The 19485-nt window shown below is 33.4% G+C and overlaps 1 protein-coding gene across 1 annotated transcript; it reads right to left on the bottom strand.

The window, feature by feature from the left end:
• Window positions 1-1200: 1200 nt before the first annotated feature.
• On the bottom strand, window positions 1201-16829 carry LOC137931261 (probable tubulin polyglutamylase TTLL2). Its single transcript, XM_068774688.1, has 12 exons — window positions 16755-16829; window positions 15680-15802; window positions 13908-14011; window positions 8585-8735; window positions 7950-8112; window positions 7285-7398; window positions 6977-7182; window positions 6036-6187; window positions 4831-4981; window positions 4039-4119; window positions 2703-2897; window positions 1201-1395 (listed from the first exon to the last, which is right to left on the bottom strand). Exons 1-12 carry the CDS (start codon window positions 16827-16829, stop codon window positions 1201-1203), a joined length of 1710 nt encoding a protein of 569 aa, XP_068630789.1.
• Between the last annotated feature and the right edge of the window lie 2656 nt (window positions 16830-19485).

Genomic DNA, 19485 nt, shown 5'->3' with positions numbered 1-19485 from the left:
AGTCCTCGCTTCGTGCTACGTACAGCAAACCTCACTCACTACACTATACACCTACACGGTTATATTCCTCCGCATGTGCACATCTTCGTTGTAACTGGGGTACAATCATCAGCGTAAATTTTTTAGTCCGTGGACCTCTGTTTGCACGGGCTCAATTTTGATGAAGCTGCACAAAGCCTAGTTCGGCTAGCAGCATAACTTCTAATACATCAAATGCAAAATGGTGACCGGAATCACTGGTGGAGCGGAGCCTTAATTAGAACTGATAAAAGCCTCATCATATGTCCCTCGAATTGTATACTTGTTATTGTAAGATAGAACGTCGGATGTTTATACGATCTTTAATAAAGCTTACTTGCTAAACTAAATGTCTAAGAAATGCACGTTATCTCTTATTTAGTTTATACATTGATTTCTAGAAACCCATCTGCGTTCATAACTAGATTGTCGGCTTGAAATTAAACTCATTAAGGGCCTTGACCTCAACTCTCTATAGCATTAATTAATTCACCATAGTAATAAGGATTAATACATTTGAATGCACACACTTTGCTATCACAAATTCTCATTGGCATTACATTCGCCGCCTTAGAAACTACGATAATTATGTTATGTTCAAGTATTTCCGGCAAAATGTAATCAATTGTCGTTTACATTTTCATTATATTAAATAAGTTCTGTATCTTCTACTGTCAATTATGATAGAATAAATATAAATCTAAATGGTTTTCCCGATGTCATATACTAACAAAATCTGTTTGTTACTTTTTAAGCGTATAACACACTTAAATACACACATAAATGCAAAAAGAATTACAAACGAAAGGAAGGTTCGAAAAAAATTACCACCATTTCAACTACAATATCTTCGGTCGAGCATTTACAACCATTTTGATTTTTTCAAGTATTTGTTACATTTATATTCTTCATGCATATAGTCTTAAATCGTCATATTCAACTACCTGTAATTAATTTTGCATATTAATTTGAAATAATAATTAATTGTTTAAGTCGTCGGAAGATACTGGAAGCAGGCCGCTTCCTACGGGTCCTATTGGGAATCTATGAGTGAGACATGTACAGCAGTGCTTGTAAGTTGCAGTAAATAACAGGTGAATAAAACAACAATATGGGCGCATACAGCATTTATTATTCCTTTACTTAAAATTACTAATCTCTTAGTAATAAAGTTTGAACACATCAGAACGGAGGAAGCCACACTTCGAAGTTTGGTCCATAGCCGAGCTTCTTACGCAGTAATGCTTCAAAGGCGGTGTCGCGACCGCTATCCCGAGGCGCTCTCATATCGCGGCCGTTTTCTTTAACAACCTCCCTCGCAGCGCGGAGGAACTTTGATACATGCGCCACACTTTCTCTAGCATCTTCCATTGAGAACTGCTAAAATATGAACAATTAATCCCTAAAGGTTATCTTTCCAATTTATAATTTATTATGCAGTGTATTAGGTTACACGTGTAAAAGCTTTAAAGAGGCGTATATACTTGTAAGTAATTTTTTTTAAGTTTTCACTTATTTCCAATCACCCTGTGTACAATGTAATCACTTTGAAGTATGTCACACTAATTTATTTATCTAATGGAATGCGACAGGCCAATGATTTCTGGCAGAACAAAGTCTTAGAAAACAGATAGTATATATTAATTTAGAGATGTAGTAATTCTAATTTTGAAAACGCTTTTTTATTAAGCTATCGTTACGGTGTTTATTATTTCTGAATCCATTGATTTTTGTATAGTGTGTATCATATATTTATTGACATCGAATTATAACCTATCATCCTGTATAAGTGTTCATTACTTCGTGTACTTAATCTAACCAACAAGATTACCGATGAGCGTTATCGCTTCAATTTGTAAATCTAATTTTAAAAATTGAGGTTTTTGTGCCTTGGTTATGCTAGGTATTCACCGTTCGTATTTGCGTCGCAAATAGTTTATGACTAAGAAGTATTGTGAGTAAATTGCGAAATGTTTAAAAGTTAACCGATAAAGTATATCTACTACGCCATGAAGTAAACTAATAAAAAGATAAGGAAATCTGTTCCCTAATTTTGTCTCTACGTAAATTTTTTTCATGGCTTCTTTATGATAGGCTTAGAGGTTTTTGAACTCTTTTGCGGGTCATAATAAAAATATTGTAACACTAATGTTTGAGGGACTTTAAAAAGTTTACTATTATAAATATATATATATATATATATATATATATATATATATATATATACACATCCGTCACTCCGTTCTTTCAGTTCTGCGCCAATCCTTTCCGCGATGAACATAGTAGACATTGGATTATATAGAAATCTCACACCAAAGGGAGTCTTGTAATTACTGTTAGTGCCAAATATTCTGCCGACGTCCACCACTCAAAAATGTTTACTATTTTCCTCGCATTTTTTTCCATTTTTATTCAGCAACAAAACTTCCTCGTGCCTTAATGAAAGGTATATAAAAAAAATTAGCGGAAATGTCGAGCCGTTCACGAGTTTTTACCCATGCAAAACATTAGGCTATATTTTATTTATATAGATTAGACGTCTACCCACAAGGTGGACAAATGACCATGTTAATGCTACAAGAAAATACTGGATGGAATTCGCTTTCAACCGGTTAATAGACCGTAAATCTATGGGCTGGATCAGCAGAAGACATCCTACGACTGAAATGACGAATATTACTTACTTGTTCGTCATCAGGAAGCGTGTGCGGATAAATCCGCACCCAGTGTCCGAGTCGAGCTGGCGCGCGATGCCAGCACACGCCGTTGCCCCACGAACTCGCTGTCAGCATGCGCCGGCGACTCGCGGCCGTCGCATACCCGCCGCGCCAACTTTCCTCACCACAATCCACCCCTGACGTGGCCATGCCCGAGGTTGCCTACATTACATCAATTTACTTACATAGTGGCTTATAATATTTAACAAAAAAGACCCTTGTCCATAAAAGCGGTGAATAATATATTCAAATTTTAAATTCTTTTATCCAACTTACAATGCATTACACTTCTTATGAAATCAAATTAAGTCGACCGCCTGTTTGAATGATAAATTTCTCATTCTTAAGAATAACAGGCGAAAGAAATACAGTGGGACTATATATTCAATTGGTATATTTCTTTGTTAAATTCATATACATAGTATCTGTTTACAGCTAGCACAGAATTCGGAAAACTAAATTTTATATTATAAAACTGTGTAAATAGTTTACTTCTATCTAACTACATGTCATATATAATTAATATAATTTACGTTTTTTTTTAAAGTATATAAAAATAACATTTTTAATGAACTTAAAAAAAATGCTGGAGGCGAACGCATCAACTATTTACAATATATTATACGTAGCACACAAACATTCGTTAATTTTTTTTTTTAATCTAGTAAAAGACGCTTTCTGAACATTCTATCTTATAGACGTATGCACTGTCCATAGAAAAATTAACTAACTAAAATATCACCTTACTATTTACGTCACTGGTTTTTCAAAATATGCAACACCCATTATTTAATTAAATAATAGTTCGACATTTTTGGAGATACTGGAAACACTTTCAAGAATAGGATGCTTAAAGACTTTTTGTGTTTTAAATTATGTATTCATTAAAATGAAATTAAAATATCTATGTATTAAAGTATAAAATGCTCTATTATCTCACATGATCTGGTTAATAATAAATTTCACGTCGAGAACCCCTTAAATATAATTTTCTTTAAATATATTTTTCTTCAAAACTGTGTACGCTCACCATAAGCAAAATTATTTGAATCTATACAATGTTTTGCACAACTTATGTAAGCGTATGTTTTACTATTGGCACCTAATTAAAATATCATAAAGTTTATGGTATGTCATTGCTGCCCGTACTATATAGTTGTAAACTTTATGTGAGCTCACCATCCTTCTTCGTGAACAGCGTAATACTTTTGCAATACTTTCAAGATTTCGGATCACGTTTCAACGTTATTTGGTAATTTTTTGTGTTTAATAAAATGTAAAGTATTATTTGAAAAACTGTTACCTGAGTATCTGAGGTTTCTGAACTAGTCTCGGATGACGGCTTACATAGCCGCCCAAATGCAATATTTTTCTCACTGTAATCCTTTAAAAAACAGAAAATTTTCGATTAACGACATTTTTTTACCTTATAATTATGATACGCGATGCAGCCTTCGGTTTAAAAATGCTTTAGCTGATTTAATTTTCTCTTGAACGCTCTCTCGATCACATCAAAATAAGTCGCAAACTATTATGCTCTTTAATCATTACATTATTTATTATAGAATTATTTTCATTCTACTTTATTTTTAAATTATGCTAAGCTTTTTAGTATTAACAGAAAAACTTTCGATTTTGTCTCATTTTAAGTCTTATAATTTTTTTCATTATCATTTCTTTTATTTTTGCGGCAATTATAAAGAGAATAAAAATATCGGAAACAAGTTATTCATTTGCAATTATAAACTAACTTGTTTATGTTTTGATATTTCTTGAACCTAGTGTAAGATTTTGAACAGAGGCAATGTCATCTAATCCACATAAAAACGGAAGAACAAGCAAGTTTTATTAAGCATATTGTTGCCAATTGTAGTTTAATTTAATATAATAATTTGATTGAAGCATATTACCGACTTGGTATCGTTTGGTGATCGGATGACAACAGTTTTTAGAGGAATTACGGAGAATACTTTTAGATTTTTTTCTGTGTGCATAACCGTGTCCGAAATTGCTGCGAATGCGCCTATATTTATTTATAGCAATAGATTATTTGTTTGTATATATATTCCTTATCTTAGGTATATGAATTATCTACCATGCATTTGTCAGGCAAAGGCGGTTGCAGTGTCACGGGGTGCAAAGGGATCGCACGCCGCCTCCGCCAACGCGCACCGCGGCGAGCGCTCGCGGTTACCACACGGGCCGGCTCTGCCCGGGTCGTCCCGCCCTCCTCCTCCGAACTACAGCTACAAAGAAGTACATTAACATTAATTGATTTCATTTAAGAAAAATTATTTCTTCAATGAAAGGGTCGCCCTGTAGCCGATGATATAGTCAAGGTCAGTCTATGGATACAGGCAGCGCAAGTCCGGTTCGTGGTGGCGATTTTTTGAGGTGATATCTACGATGTGACACTAGACAGCGGGCGTCAAGTTGTTGATATCATTAATGTATCGATGATGATAATAACGATTTCAATAATACATCTACACACCCTCAATACTATACGGTAAATGTCCTATTATATTTTCATCAAATTAAATTTTTATTACTATTGTCAGTACTGTCATATGTGTGTGTTAAAAAAAAGGTTTTATTTACTAGTTGGCATTCATAGAGTTATGGGGTTTGAGGAATGCAAAGATGCCGTATTTTCCGCCAAGATCGGCTTACTTGTCGATTTGATTTGTAACTTAAATTCGGTTTAACATTACCGTTCAAATTAAACCCTCCCCCGAAATCATTTGTTCACTATATAGAAAATATGTACGATCCACCTATAAAAGCGAGACGTTAAAGAGACTAATGCATTGCAAAATTAGTAGTTATTAGCGCAACATTGTTAGCAACACCTGCGCTCTTTACTCTAAACTATTTTTTATATATATTGTGTTTTTTTTTGCTTTAGAGGCGTAACATGTCAAATTTAAAATTATTTTTTTATTCATTCACTATGGATCGGCAAGTAGAACACCCACTCACAAGATGGACCGATGACCCTGTTCAGGTCGTCGGAAAACACTAAGTACAGGCGGCTTTCAACCGGTCTCAACGAAAATCTATAGGGGAGGCCTTGCCCAGCAGTGGACATCTAAAGGCTTAAATAGTGACGATGATGATTACGAGAACACTAAAAACATATTTTATAATAACCAAACAAGATTAATGAAACTTTTTCACTATGCACGGTTATAATATCTTTTAGAAATAGATGGCAAATATTAAATTTCGCTTCTAGCTTTATTACGATGACGGACAAAGATCCTAGTCTCATAAATGAGTCTTAAAAGTACATATTACCTGTTCGTCACCGGTGTTGGTGCTCCTTGCAATAGCGAGAGGCCCGTATGACGCATCGGTAAGCCCAGCAGGTCAAACAGCTCGTGCAACATTGGCTGCTTCACCAGCACATCTGCTTCGCAATCTGCAGCTAACGCCGGAGAAAGGTTCACCTGTAAATTATAATAAATAAATTATAATTCATCATAAATTCAGATGAAGAACATCCACTGTTTTACATAGTCCATAGGTTTCCTATAAGACCGGTTTGAGATGACTTGCAACTTCCAACAACCTTAACAAGGTCGCCTATCCATCTAGAGGGTAGACGATCTTCGTTGCGCTTGCCGGTCCGTGGTCACCACTTCAAAACCGCTAGACCCCAGCGGTCATCTGTTCTGCACGTTATCTTACCCCCCACTGCCACTTCAACCGCTGCCAACCCGCTGGGCGTCTGATACTTTCATTCGTCTGCAAATCTCCTCATTCCTGTTTCTATCTCATAGAAAAGTCGCTATCATAGCCCTCTCCGCTGCTGTTTAAATGATGCTAGCTGGCCAATAAGGCCCGAAGTGAAAGACCACGTTGGGCCATTAACATTATATTGTCTGCCACGTGTCATTGACTACCAACGGTATTAATTAGTATCATTATCAAGGTTTAACAAATCGTTAATGCTACAAAAAAAAGACATTCGACACTTAAACGTACATATAGCACAGGATTTTTTTTAAAAAGGATTTGGAATACATAAATGATTACATAAGTGTTCATATAGATGATCCATATAAATATCCATAATACTTAAACATAATATATGTTTTTTGTCCACTAGACGCGGATTGTAATCATCAAAGTGTGATTTAATCTTTATCTTTTGGGGAACACATTTTCGACTGTAAATACAATGTAAGGCCTTTTGCGAAAAAAAAAAATGCTGTAATAAAAAGAATATATATCACCTCCAGTAACCAAGGCTTCATAGAGTCGTCAAGGAGCACATCAAATCCATAAAACTCGAAACAATTCCTCGCAGGCGGAGTGCCCGCAGCCTGCGCCAACAGTGTAAGCGTGACAAGGGCCCTGATCCGCTGCCACACAAGCCACTCTGATGCACCCCACCTTCCAACCAGCGCTCGTCGCACTTGCTTCAACGTCCATTTACAACCTAATTATATTATTTTGAACTTTAAATAGTTTTACTTTATCAACGTATCAATGTTTGTACCGAAATGTAAATTTAATTAAAATAGGCTATTATCTCGCTTACCGCTTCCAATTCTATCCTTGCACTCGGCATATCGTGGCCCAGTTTTATTTAGAGACGAATTAGTTAAATGTCTATAAGGATTATGAATATCTGATAGCGTATACTTGTCGGTTCCTGAAACATCAAAGTAAATCGAATAAGCATTAATTTTTTATTTCATGTTCTACATACAAAAAATGACAATTTTTAAATTAACTGGTCAAACCATTTTGAAAAAGTAATTTTAAAGATTCATAACTTTATTAATTGATTTAAAACTTTAGTGATAAACGACGATTATTTACAAAACTGGCTTTCTATTTCGTACACTGTAAAACTTCATTCTTACAAGATTTTTTGTGCGTAACACCCTAATACGCTTTTTTTCTTAACCTTAAATGTTTGACTGCTGTGTACATACGGTTTCGAGAAATACAAAAATGATCATACTATTATCCACGTAACATTATAAAATTAAAAATTGTCTTAACAAGAGCTTTCCTCATGCCTTACGAAAATAAGAAAAAACTAATCGAATTGGCTGACATATTTTCGGCTTACCGAAAAATTCGCGGATTCATATTAATTTATATAAATAGGGTAATATATAATTTTAAAGTTGTGGTCGTTTCCTATTTAAAAACTACAGGCACAGTGAGTTGTTAGAACAAATTTCATATCCTTACCAAATCTAGCTAGGCCCTCGGCGTACATATACGCCGTAAGAGGGCGATAGCCCGGTACACAAACATACAATCGCAAATCGAACTTGTACCCGGCTATTAGCAGTGGACGCTCAATGTATCGCTGTACCACTGCAGCAGCACCACATCGCATCTCACATACACTCTGAAAATATAGAAACACAATGTCATCTGTCTCGTATATTGTACACATCAACTAACTGCTACTTGTTCTACTATTTTCATACTATCATTGAATAAACCCTCTGTCCTTTTTTTAGCTATTATAACTCTTCTTTCCGTTTCTTATAAAATTATCTTCATTATCATTTCATCGTCGTAATGTCGTCTGCCGGACATTGGCCCAGAGATTGCAAAAAAAATATTATAATTGCTACTATAAATTTTTATTAAGATTAATTTGTGATAACTCATACAATAAAGAGTATTACTACTATTTACTGTACAAGTGATCATTTAAAACTAAGTATTAAATTTAAAATATTATATACATAACGCTAGCAAAATAGACCAGTTTTGTTCTTTATTTTATATAAACAATGGTACATAAAAATAATTCCTACAATACAGTCTATATTCGTATAGGCGTTTAATGAATGCATGGATGAATTAATTACCCGAAATAAAAATATCCCGCGCCCCTGACTTTGTGCTACAGGTTTATGTATCCACACGACGTTTGACGTAGAACCTTCTTCGGCTCGCCGAAGCCGAGAGCACTCCGAAACTAACTTAGCATACTCTAGCGGCAAATGAAAACACGGTGGGCTGAAACATTAACAACGAAAAATATTAGTACCTTCTCTTTCTTTTACCCATTCTAATTTTTGAAGTATATATATGGCTCAACAATCTAGACAGATGTCCTTGTCAATGTCGTTGGAAGACGATAGAAGCAGGCCGCTTAAATCAGTTTCTGTTGTAAATCTCCTGGGAAAGACCCTGTCTAGCAGTGAACGTCTTACTAACCGATTGTTAATTAAAAGTACTGGCATATAGCTAAACAATGTACACCAGAAATTTATTAAATATTACAGGAGAACGTTTTCTCATACGTTTCCATCTCTAATGGATGTATAATTTTGGACACTGCAATAATTAGTTTGGCAACTATAATTTACGTATTCCATTTTTATTTATTACATATTCTTTAATATATACGTAACATCAACCGAAACCCATAGAGTAATAATATCTCAAAAAAATACAACGGACTGTCTATCACTCGAGGCAATTACTACAGACAACCATAGTATGAAAAAAGAGGACAATTAGAAGTAGTCAACTTACACGGGATAGTTTATAATGCAATATATATACAATACAAAATTAATGCCAAATATACAGACATACATTTACTTGTACACTATACAGACATACACACGCATGTACAATTTTCCAGTTTATTAAAAGATTACAACTATGGAATAACAAGTAGATGAATAAAGGTTATCGGTTAACTTAATCCCTTTTAAATTATTAAAAAAGCATCCATCGGCGATTCGTTGAAATAAATTCAGAATCGAAATATCGAAACGGCGCCATCAAGTTAATGTCTCAAACGCGGCAAAACAACGGCATCGGATCTTTCTTTTGGGAGCGTCACGCGATCCGGTACCACTTGGAGTAATTGCAATGAAGGCACGATTCATTAATATTCCAAATGATAATTTAATATTACCCTGAACTTTCACCTCTCACTCGGTCCGGAACAGTTTTTAATATGACCTTTGAACGTCGCGAACAAAGTTTGCTAATTTAATTTCATCGGAGCCGCTACTGCAGTCGCGCTTTGTTTAACGGAATTGTTTTAAACTGTTTCTATGAATCATAATCTAAAAATGGTTTTGATTTAAATACTTCAATAATTTCTAAACGATGGATCAATTTTATACAATGAATTTAATGATTAGCTTTTAAATTACAGAAACAGTTTTTTGTTATCTATTCGCACGCTCGTCACATTTAGTTTTTTTTTTTTTTTTTTAATATAACTGCATAAATATTTTTTAAAAATATTTCGAGACATTTCCTACTAGTATAGTACTAGTCCTTTGTGTATATGTTGTAAAAAAGATTGCTCTTAACGATAAGACCACTTAAAGATGAGGATAATCATCTCAGCCACAGGACATCTATTGCAGAACATAGTCCTTCCCCATAGATTTCCTTAACGTCTATTGTTACACTAATATATTTCGGTCAGCATATCAAGTCACTTTTCTTAGTACATCAGTGATATATAATGAAAATTAAAATATTTTGTCCACAGAAAAATGACAAAAAAATATTAAATAAAAATGTTATCTCGATCAGCTGATCAGATAGTTGTACCTTTACTGTGAATTTAAATATCTTTTTGTCCAATCGGCGGCAGTCTACATTTTTATACAAGCAAATTTATCACAGAGAATCATTTGTAGACAGCTTAACGGAAATGAAGCTCAGCAGGCGTAAAGAATAATATGCGATGGGCTACTTACTGTAAATACATTTTATCTGAGACATGACATTAGTATTATTCGGCGAATAATTTAACTATATACAAAGCCCAAAAATCTAAAAACAATACCATCGAACATGGCTCGGTGGTATAAAGCGCCGCGGTGATATTGACCTAAACAGCAATAGATCTGCAATGGAGACCACCACGAATTTAATTTTACTGCGGTATTATGAAAACGTGGTAAAGTTGACTGATTGACGTTATACTAAAATTATAATTAATATTAGGAATATGATCATTTAATTATTAATATTTCTAGATAATGCTTGTTGTTAAATATACAGTTGTGAAAATATAAAACATGTTTTTGAAACATACAAATGAGAAGGAAACTATGAATGTTTTTTTAAAAGTATTAAGTATTTAAATTGTATGCTATTTATAAATGCATTGTTGCACGCTTAAAATAATATCGTCATTTTGGCCATGCAATGTCACTTGAATAACAGCATTTCAACGAGGCTATTTAAAAAAAATGTACGTCATCTTTTTACAATGTACCTATTGCTATAAATGTGAAGCTAGGTAATGCCGTGCGCCACGCAACGGGTCGCATAGCTTCATTCAAATCGCCGATGACGTGGGGCGATTGACTTCTGAATCCAGTATTATACACGCCAGGACAATCAACAAATACAAAAATAAATTAACATAATTCAGCTCAATGTATTTTTGCTCTGAATCGAGAGAGTGTACAAGTACTCTAGATATGTGAGAATATAGATATATTCTCATCATCAAATATTTTCTGCTAACCTTAAAAAATACCCGTCTATTGTGATCACTCCGCTTTAAAACATTTTACAACTGTCTTCCAGCTATTTCTTTAGTAGAAAAAACATATCATATTAGGGGGACTGGAAATTAATGTGGTTTCTGTGGATATATTTTACAAAAAAATCGATTGATTTTTACCGCTCCAGCGTTGAAAATTTGTGTACTATATGGCAAAAGGTGAATATATTGTTAATTAGAAATAAAGACTTGTTAAAAAATGTAGTCGTATGAATTTAAATAAAGAAAGTGACATTACTTTCCGGTCCCTCTAACATTTTAGACTAGCAAAATGAATAGAATTGCCGCTTATAAGCGGTTTACCATATGTAATACAAAACGTTATTGTAAATCGAAAGTGACAGCGACAGTTACTCTCATCTGTTAGTTGATATGCAAAATTTTTTTGTTATTCTTTAAAAAACCATTTACCTATCAAAGAAATCGGCCATTTTTTAATTATATTAATTGTTCGTTTAATATTAGATCGCATAAATTTATTATGTAAATGACGTTAATTAATTAATTAAAAAATTAAAATATCGTCTGCGGACAAATCATTGAAACGAATGTGTAGCGGTGATGTTCGTTGTACTAAACCTTACTAGACCAAAATTTTAAAAAACCTTTTAAAAGTACAAAAAATTGTAAGAATCGATCACAAGCTTATGATATGTCTTTAAGTAACAATTCAATATTTTTTTATATATGTATAAATTAAGTGTATTAATATAAAATAGAATGTACAAGTCACGTAAATTTGCTGTATGCGAGCAGCACAGCACCGGTCATCGTGGCGATTTTTGGAAGTGGCCTTTGCCTTGTAGTGCTCGTCTATTGACTGATAATAAGAAAAAGTCTCTACAAAAGGAATATGAAGCTTTTCTCTTTTACTGAATATTTGATAGAATGTGGTGCCATCAAAATCGATCAGTTACACGTCAATCGGCGATGTTTATTGTAATTGTCAAGTCGTTCATCCTTTACCGAAAATTATGGCATATAAACGATCGCTTATAAATCAAATTTATTCATTTGTTTAAAAAACAACAGGGGCCGTTTGAAAGGAAAATTACAATTTATGGCCCCTGATGAAATTTCGGTATTTGCGTGTCTACATTTGTTTTGGTTTGTTTTTACTGCTTGAAATTAAAAACATCAATTTAACCAGTCCTTCGGAAAGCATTATGTGCCTCGATCATTACTTCCGACGTAATCACTGCTATTGCGTTCGAAATACATTAAAGCAGTTGCGAGCAAATTTCATTGTAACGGCGAAAGGGAAATTGGGGGCCTGAACTCGTAACATGCATAACAATAACTAAACTTTGACGAAAATAAACTTTACGCATTTATGAATGAATGTGCGTACCAGAATAGCCTTTTCAAAGTCGTTAACGTAATTGCGTAACGGTGTATACCTTAATATATATTTTTATACTTTATACTAAAATTGTTTATTCAATTCTACCTTTACTCCGTATCGTATTATCGAACAAACAATTCTGAAAAAGGATAATTACACTTTTTGGAGGGTTATAAAAACAATCGAATGCCAGTTTCTACGCCAACATTACGCCTGGTAAATCGCTGCATGATATGTATAAGATAAATTTTAATGTCTCTATTTAGATTTACTTCAGAAAATAGTGTACTCTATTTTAATTCTAGCGGTTCACAGTTCCCTTGCAAGATGTCTAGCTTTTTACGAGCATACGAATATCTATAATAAAATTAATCAAATATGATAAATAAGCCAAAGTTACGACCAAGATGTTGTGGCGCATTTTGAGATATGATCAACCAGAAAATATCTTCAATAACATACTCAATTAATCACATAATATTTATATGTAAACACATCCTGATATATAAACACTCAGTCAACTCAATGTTGATAACAATTAATCTTCATGATACGGGCATTGAGCCTATCTTTTCAACTGATAGACGCTCACTGCAAGGTATAGTATAGACCTCCCACAAAGATATCTATAGGTGTATACCATTATAGTTATGCTTGGCATGCGAATTAACAATCGTAGTGTGGTATTTTGATACGCAGTAGCAATCCTATATAATTAATTCACAAAGTCTGAATGATATATGATTTCATCCCGGGAATCAAAACCGAAACCTTATAATTGCAAGTCTCTGTCCTCTACTGCTGAACTACCATTGCTCAATTGACCCTAGAGCATGCATTATGTGCAAGATAACTGAAATAAGGGTGACGGTTAATTATATAAAATACTTAATGTAATATATGTATGTATGGTATGTGATATTAATTTAAATCTTATTTAAAACATAAAACGCATAACTAGATACGAGATTCAGGAACGATTCTATTAATTTTTATATAAAATATCCTTCTCTGCTATAAGTGTTATATGGTATTTGCAAGTGATAATCGTACATCATTTAACGTACTTATGTAATGTATTAACTCAATTTTAACTACACTTATAAATTAGTTTAAATGTTAAAAAAGTGTAAAGATTATTCTTTAGAAGGATTATTCTAATATATAATTGAAAAATAAAGAATTGGAGAAAACATTGTTTATAGGGGAAATTATATGAAACTCTTGTAATGGTATAATCGCTGTAACTGGTTGTATTTAAAATATTACATATTTTATGTATACAAGCACGTACCTAAAGTCATAAATAGTTCCATATATTCTTCTCATACACCGCAAGAGCCGCGACAAGCTGTCCTTCCGGCATATCGATCCTCCTTTTGGTATGTGATTCATAAACTGGAACGGGAATACAAATAAACGTAAATAAACAATGCTTGTCAAACACGAGCGCAGTCGTAAAACTATGCTAGGGCACCCACCATCTCTTTTCATTTGGTATTGACACGACACATCACAATTCTTTGTGCGTTTTAACATACGCATCATCTGCTTTCAACACTTTGACGAACTTCGTTTTTTTAATAAATATACTTGAATTAACTTGATAATTGTTACAAATTAAAAACCTATTTGTGTATGTGCGAAAAATCAGACCTTTGGTAATTAATTATTGTTTAAATATATTAATTTTGCGTTTAAATAAAAATTTAAAAGTATAAAAAAATAATCTTCCTATGTCTTAGTCGCCCATAATACAATGAACTAAGACCCAAAGCCACGAAATAATATAAAATTCCAGAATTTTTGTATATACGATTAGGGAAATTCCAGTTAATAAAAACATTCATACGTGCCAGATTCAAATCCCAACAGACACTGTACGTTTTATATAACATCGCTAATTTCCAACAGATAAAGAAAACGTCGTTAGGAATCCTGAATGTATTTCCCGTATATGACAGATTTAAAGTGCAATCAATTTAATCGCCCCTGAGTTAAAAAAAAAAACTTATGACGTTGAACTCCTTTCGCCAATAATCGAGTTACTCTATACCTAAAAAAAGTAAATAAAGGGTGATTGTTGTTTGTTACTAATATGGGAAACATCACAAGGTTGATAACATATATAAGATTCAAGTACCGGTGTCGAATAACGATGCCATAAGTCATAGCGAAACGCTTACACATTACACGAGCTCTGCCGGCTAATGTATAATGGGCACGGAAGCCTCTGGGCGGAAACCGATCGCAATTTTTATAATCCATTACAACAATATTCCATGACCTTCCGTACCTCTTCCAGCTAGCGGCGCATCCGTTAACTTTATTCATGGCAACAAATCTAAATTCACCTTGAAATAAGTGGAATTTATGATAAATTATCATAATTGTAAAATGACAAAAATAACAAAATGCAATTGTGAAACTACTGCGATATTAAATTCAGTCTTAGTATTTACTTTCGTATTTGTGGATTTTAAATAACTTTTGAAATTTTGGTCCTAGAATATGTTGTTTGGCGACGTTGCAATTAATAAAATGTGCTTGTAGTCACTACGATAGCCAGCTAACAGAATGTCGAGTTTCTATAAACCAAAGAAAGTCAGTTACTTTATATAGCATAGCGCGTAGAACAGATGGCCGCAGGGACCTACAGATTCTGAAGTGGAAACAACAGACCGCAGTGAAAGATTCCCACACAAAGTCAGACAAATGTTAATAAAGCCGTCAGAAAAACACTGGATGCAAGCTACTTCTAAACAATTCCATTGAAAACTTATTGCTGTCTACGTTCAGCAATGGACATCCGACGTCTCCATAAGTCTAAAATGATGAAAATAACGATGACGCGCTTGTTAGCTTTGAACCTGCGACCTGCGTAGTTTACAATCAAACACCACTTGGTTCCTTAGTTCCCGGTTCTCATACACATTTACATATAAGTCAGCTTATAGACCTCCCCCAAAGATCGCATCAATAACTGGTCCGACGCTGCCGTATCCAGCACCTAATATCTGTCCATTTAACAAAAATAATGGTAAAACAAAATAAACACACAACAACCTGCCAGTCTCCAAGAGCCCTGTAACAAGCAGCCGGGAAAGCGCTGGTCCTCCACCAGAGATTCCACCTGTCCTCAGCGCCGCTGTAGCCTTGGTACATACGCCAGCCCCGTTCAGCGCATACCTTTTAAGTAGCAATAAAATTTAAACACACATTCAAATTTATTAGGAAATAGGCGGTTACATTAAGTAAATCTGTAATGTGATTAAACTACACAAGATTTTGTATTTAAAAATATTGGTAATATTATAGATAGGGATAATGGATTATTTATTTATTTTTTTACATAATTTTGCAATGGCGGACTTAATCTCTAATAGGTATTTTTTACCAGTCAACCTTTAGTATGCACCTATGTGACATAAATATGAAATACAGACATACTCAATACCATACGTAATATCTAATTGAACAGATACTTAAACAAGAGGGTACAATATACACATAAATTAAACATACAATTATAGTTGATTTACAGCAACTCTACCGCCGTATTGTCTCGACCTTTTTTTTAAAAACATAAAACATCCTACTCACTCTTTGATTTCGAGGGGGAGTTTATTCAAAAGTAGAACAGGTAACTTTAACGTATTAAAAATAAAAAGACGCATTTATGAACATACTCGTATGATCGGAAATTCGTATCGGCTATTTGATAATAACTTTTAAAAGATAATTAAGAATTTAATTAATTAAACGAAGACGAAGCATAAGAGAGTACTCAATTTTTAAATTACTTTCCTATCACATCGCAACCGATTCGGGGAAACGGTTGCGATGTGATAGGAAAAAAAAAAATTATTAAAGTCGTTAAAAATCTTGTCCATAAATTTAAAAAGAGTATTTATGTTATTAAGCTTATAAATAACAGTTCCCATATAATCATTAAATGATTAATTAATGATGAACCTAGGGCTTAAAGTTGTCATAAAATCATAAATGTTAATTGCTTAATATCACGTCGTGCAAGTTATAAACCAATAATATACACAAGGATAAATCACAAAAGGCTAGCCTTCTGTAAAATTATACACCGCACAAGTTTAATTCATAATTAAGTTTAAAGTCTCCATACCTTCACAAGAAGACTAGGCCCAGACCCGTTATCATTTAATCTATAAATAAAATGTTCATCAATTTCATCATCCATTTTGCGAATTCTGTAAAAAAAAATTTAAATTACGAATTTATTTTAACAATAACAAATAACTTATAATATGCTTACCAATTAATTACTTATATGAACTTATCATCGCAAAGTAACTATATAGAAAAGTCTTTTAAAGTTGTGTAAAGTTGATAATATTAATATAGTAGTAAAAGCAAAATTTATGTTATCGTTCCAAATTCATTCCCGAGGGGACTTCAAATCTGGCCGGGAGACAGAAACGACTGCACTACATGCCCGCCCGCCCAACACTGTCCCGCCAACTCGGCAGCTTTCAGGCATCAGGCTGAGGCAACCGAAATGATTTATTACAGAGTATTCGTGACACGCCTGTTTTCTGTAAAAAGCGACAGAACTGCGGGGCCGTAAATACCTCCAAGAGATGTTTGTTATTTATTACTTCATATGACTACGAAACTTTACAAACGCTCGGAATTACTCAGAAGACAGAAGTTACTCTAAAGCGGTAAGTAGATTATACCTATTTCCAATCACCCTGTATAAAGTGATCACTCTGAAATAAGTAATGTATTTTATTTTTTTCTATTGGAATGCGTCAGCCCAGTAATTTTAGCGGTACAAAATATGCAGGCACAAATAGTAAACAATAAATAATTTAATATATATTTATCCGAATTTAAGAAATCACTTTCGTGCTATTTTATTATAATTTTTTAAAACTACACCATACATTAGGCATTACATTATAAGTAATGACCGCCGATGACACATAAAACAAAGAGTTGTCATCGGAACCACCACAGCATTCAGATTTCTCTAGACGTTGTTACGCTATAAGTTGAATATTCGAAGATTCCTCGAAACTATGGAAGTGTAAAGTAATTGTAATTGAATTATTGTCAGTGATGAGAGTGGCCGACAAAACACTTTTTTCTTAATATATCACTGCAACTATTTCCTTTACTCATAATATACATTGAACGAAGTTACATTAAAATTGAAGGGTTGAAACAAAATATAAAGTTGTTTACAGTAAGATAAATCACTATTATTTTTAGGGTATATAACTACATAGTGTCTAGTGGCAGATTGATGTTTATATATATATATGTTTATGTATATATATGTATGTATATATATATATATATATGTACATTTATATTATATATAGTTTATAACTTTTTAATATATATTCTAGTTTATATATTGAAAAATTATAAACGGTACGCCAACAGGGTGATGTAGTTGTAATCTCTAACCGTGTGTATTTTTCAGTCACGATATTACAGTGGTTGAACGAGCATAGCGCGTTCAATACATTTTTAATAGATCTTGAGTAGACCAATGTGGATTACATTTGCCTATCAAAGACTAACATTTGAATTCGTAAGGGCTGAGATTACGTGTTCATGGCTTATCAAACCGTAACAGTAAAACACCCCTTGCACAACCCCACGTGACTAGATCCAGTAAACAATCTCAAGGGAACACAATAAAAATGTGAACATTCAATGCTTGAATTATATATCTTCCAAGTCATACCAGGCGACCGACCTATCTTACTTATAAAACTTATTCTGTAAATCATTAAAGTGGATGCAATCAATACCATTACAATATCGTTACAAGTGCATTCAATAATGCGTTTGTTACATTGACAATTCTTTTAGAACCTCACGTTCCCCAAGCTGAAAAACATGCATTCTACAATGGCATGTTTAATGTAGTGTCAATGAGAATCAATAAATAGCAAACATTTTTTTGATTTCTTAGTCTATCAAAATTTCAACATTCTCATTGTTTTCTTTAAACATTTCAAAACAACGGTAATGTCACCATTGCAATTTAAAATATTCCAAAAAAAAATAAACTTTTTAAAAATAGAACCAGCGATTTATGATCATAAACCGGTGATGGTTTATGACCGTGAGTCGCAGATTAACCGCTAGACCGGTCCAGACTACAACCCAGGGCATCTACTGGTATTAAAAAAAAATTATTTAAATAATTAATAAAATGTAGATTAATTACTAAAAGTTAATTAAAAATATTAAACGAAGTGGAAAACAAATTACCTATTTCTTATTACGGCTAGTCTTTGGATATGAGAATAAGGCATTCAAGCAACAAGCGAAATTATATGTGAACCTCCGAAAAAGACATTTTGTCTTTTTTTCTAATAAACGAATTGATTCTTATGTATGTATCATCACCAAACATCATCTATTTTAGCAAATAAAACACGTGGCCATATTTACTTATGGTTATACGGTCAAAATTAAAAAAAAAACAAGTACAGGACAATTAAAAACATTCGTATTAAACCTGCCCTAACCGTAGAAAATCTTTAATGTAAGCTTTAGTATAAAGTTATATTTAATTATAATATAAAATGCGAGTGATTACCTCCTAACACTGAAATGCCTAGCTGCTGATGATCTCATCACAAATCGTAAAACTGTATAATTGACACAGTATGTTATGCATTCGGCCCGTTCTTAGAAACGGTTGAAAGGACTTTATTATCCTTCAAAGGCAAAGTAAACCTAGTTAAGATAACTTTGAAAATGTCAAGCTTATTTACAAGAAAACAACCTACTGGAATTTGTGCACGAAACCCGAAAGTTTCTGATAAGAGCTCGATGTGCTTCCCGTTATTACAAAGCTTATGAAGTAG

The sequence above is a fragment of the Battus philenor genome, unplaced genomic scaffold (assembly GCF_028537555.1).
Source record: "Battus philenor isolate CCGP_79_NKW_IND1 unplaced genomic scaffold, ilBatPhil1.0.hap1 SCAF_7, whole genome shotgun sequence".
NCBI lineage: Eukaryota > Metazoa > Arthropoda > Insecta > Lepidoptera > Papilionidae > Battus > Battus philenor.
The sequence above is the reverse complement of the archived record's forward strand: the minus strand, read 5'-3'. Positions and strand labels throughout refer to the sequence as shown.

Coding starts and splice junctions, on each gene's coding strand:
- LOC137931261 (XM_068774688.1), bottom strand. CDS start 16,829: ATGGATGATGAAATTGATGAACATTTTATTTATAGATTAAATGATAAC. Junction 7,399..7,949: donor CGAGGGCCTAGCTAGATTTG/GTAAGGATATGA, acceptor TTGATGTTTCAG/GAACCGACAAGTATACGCTA. Junction 7,183..7,284: donor CAAGGATAGAATTGGAAGCG/GTAAGCGAGATA, acceptor TAATATAATTAG/GTTGTAAATGGACGTTGAAG.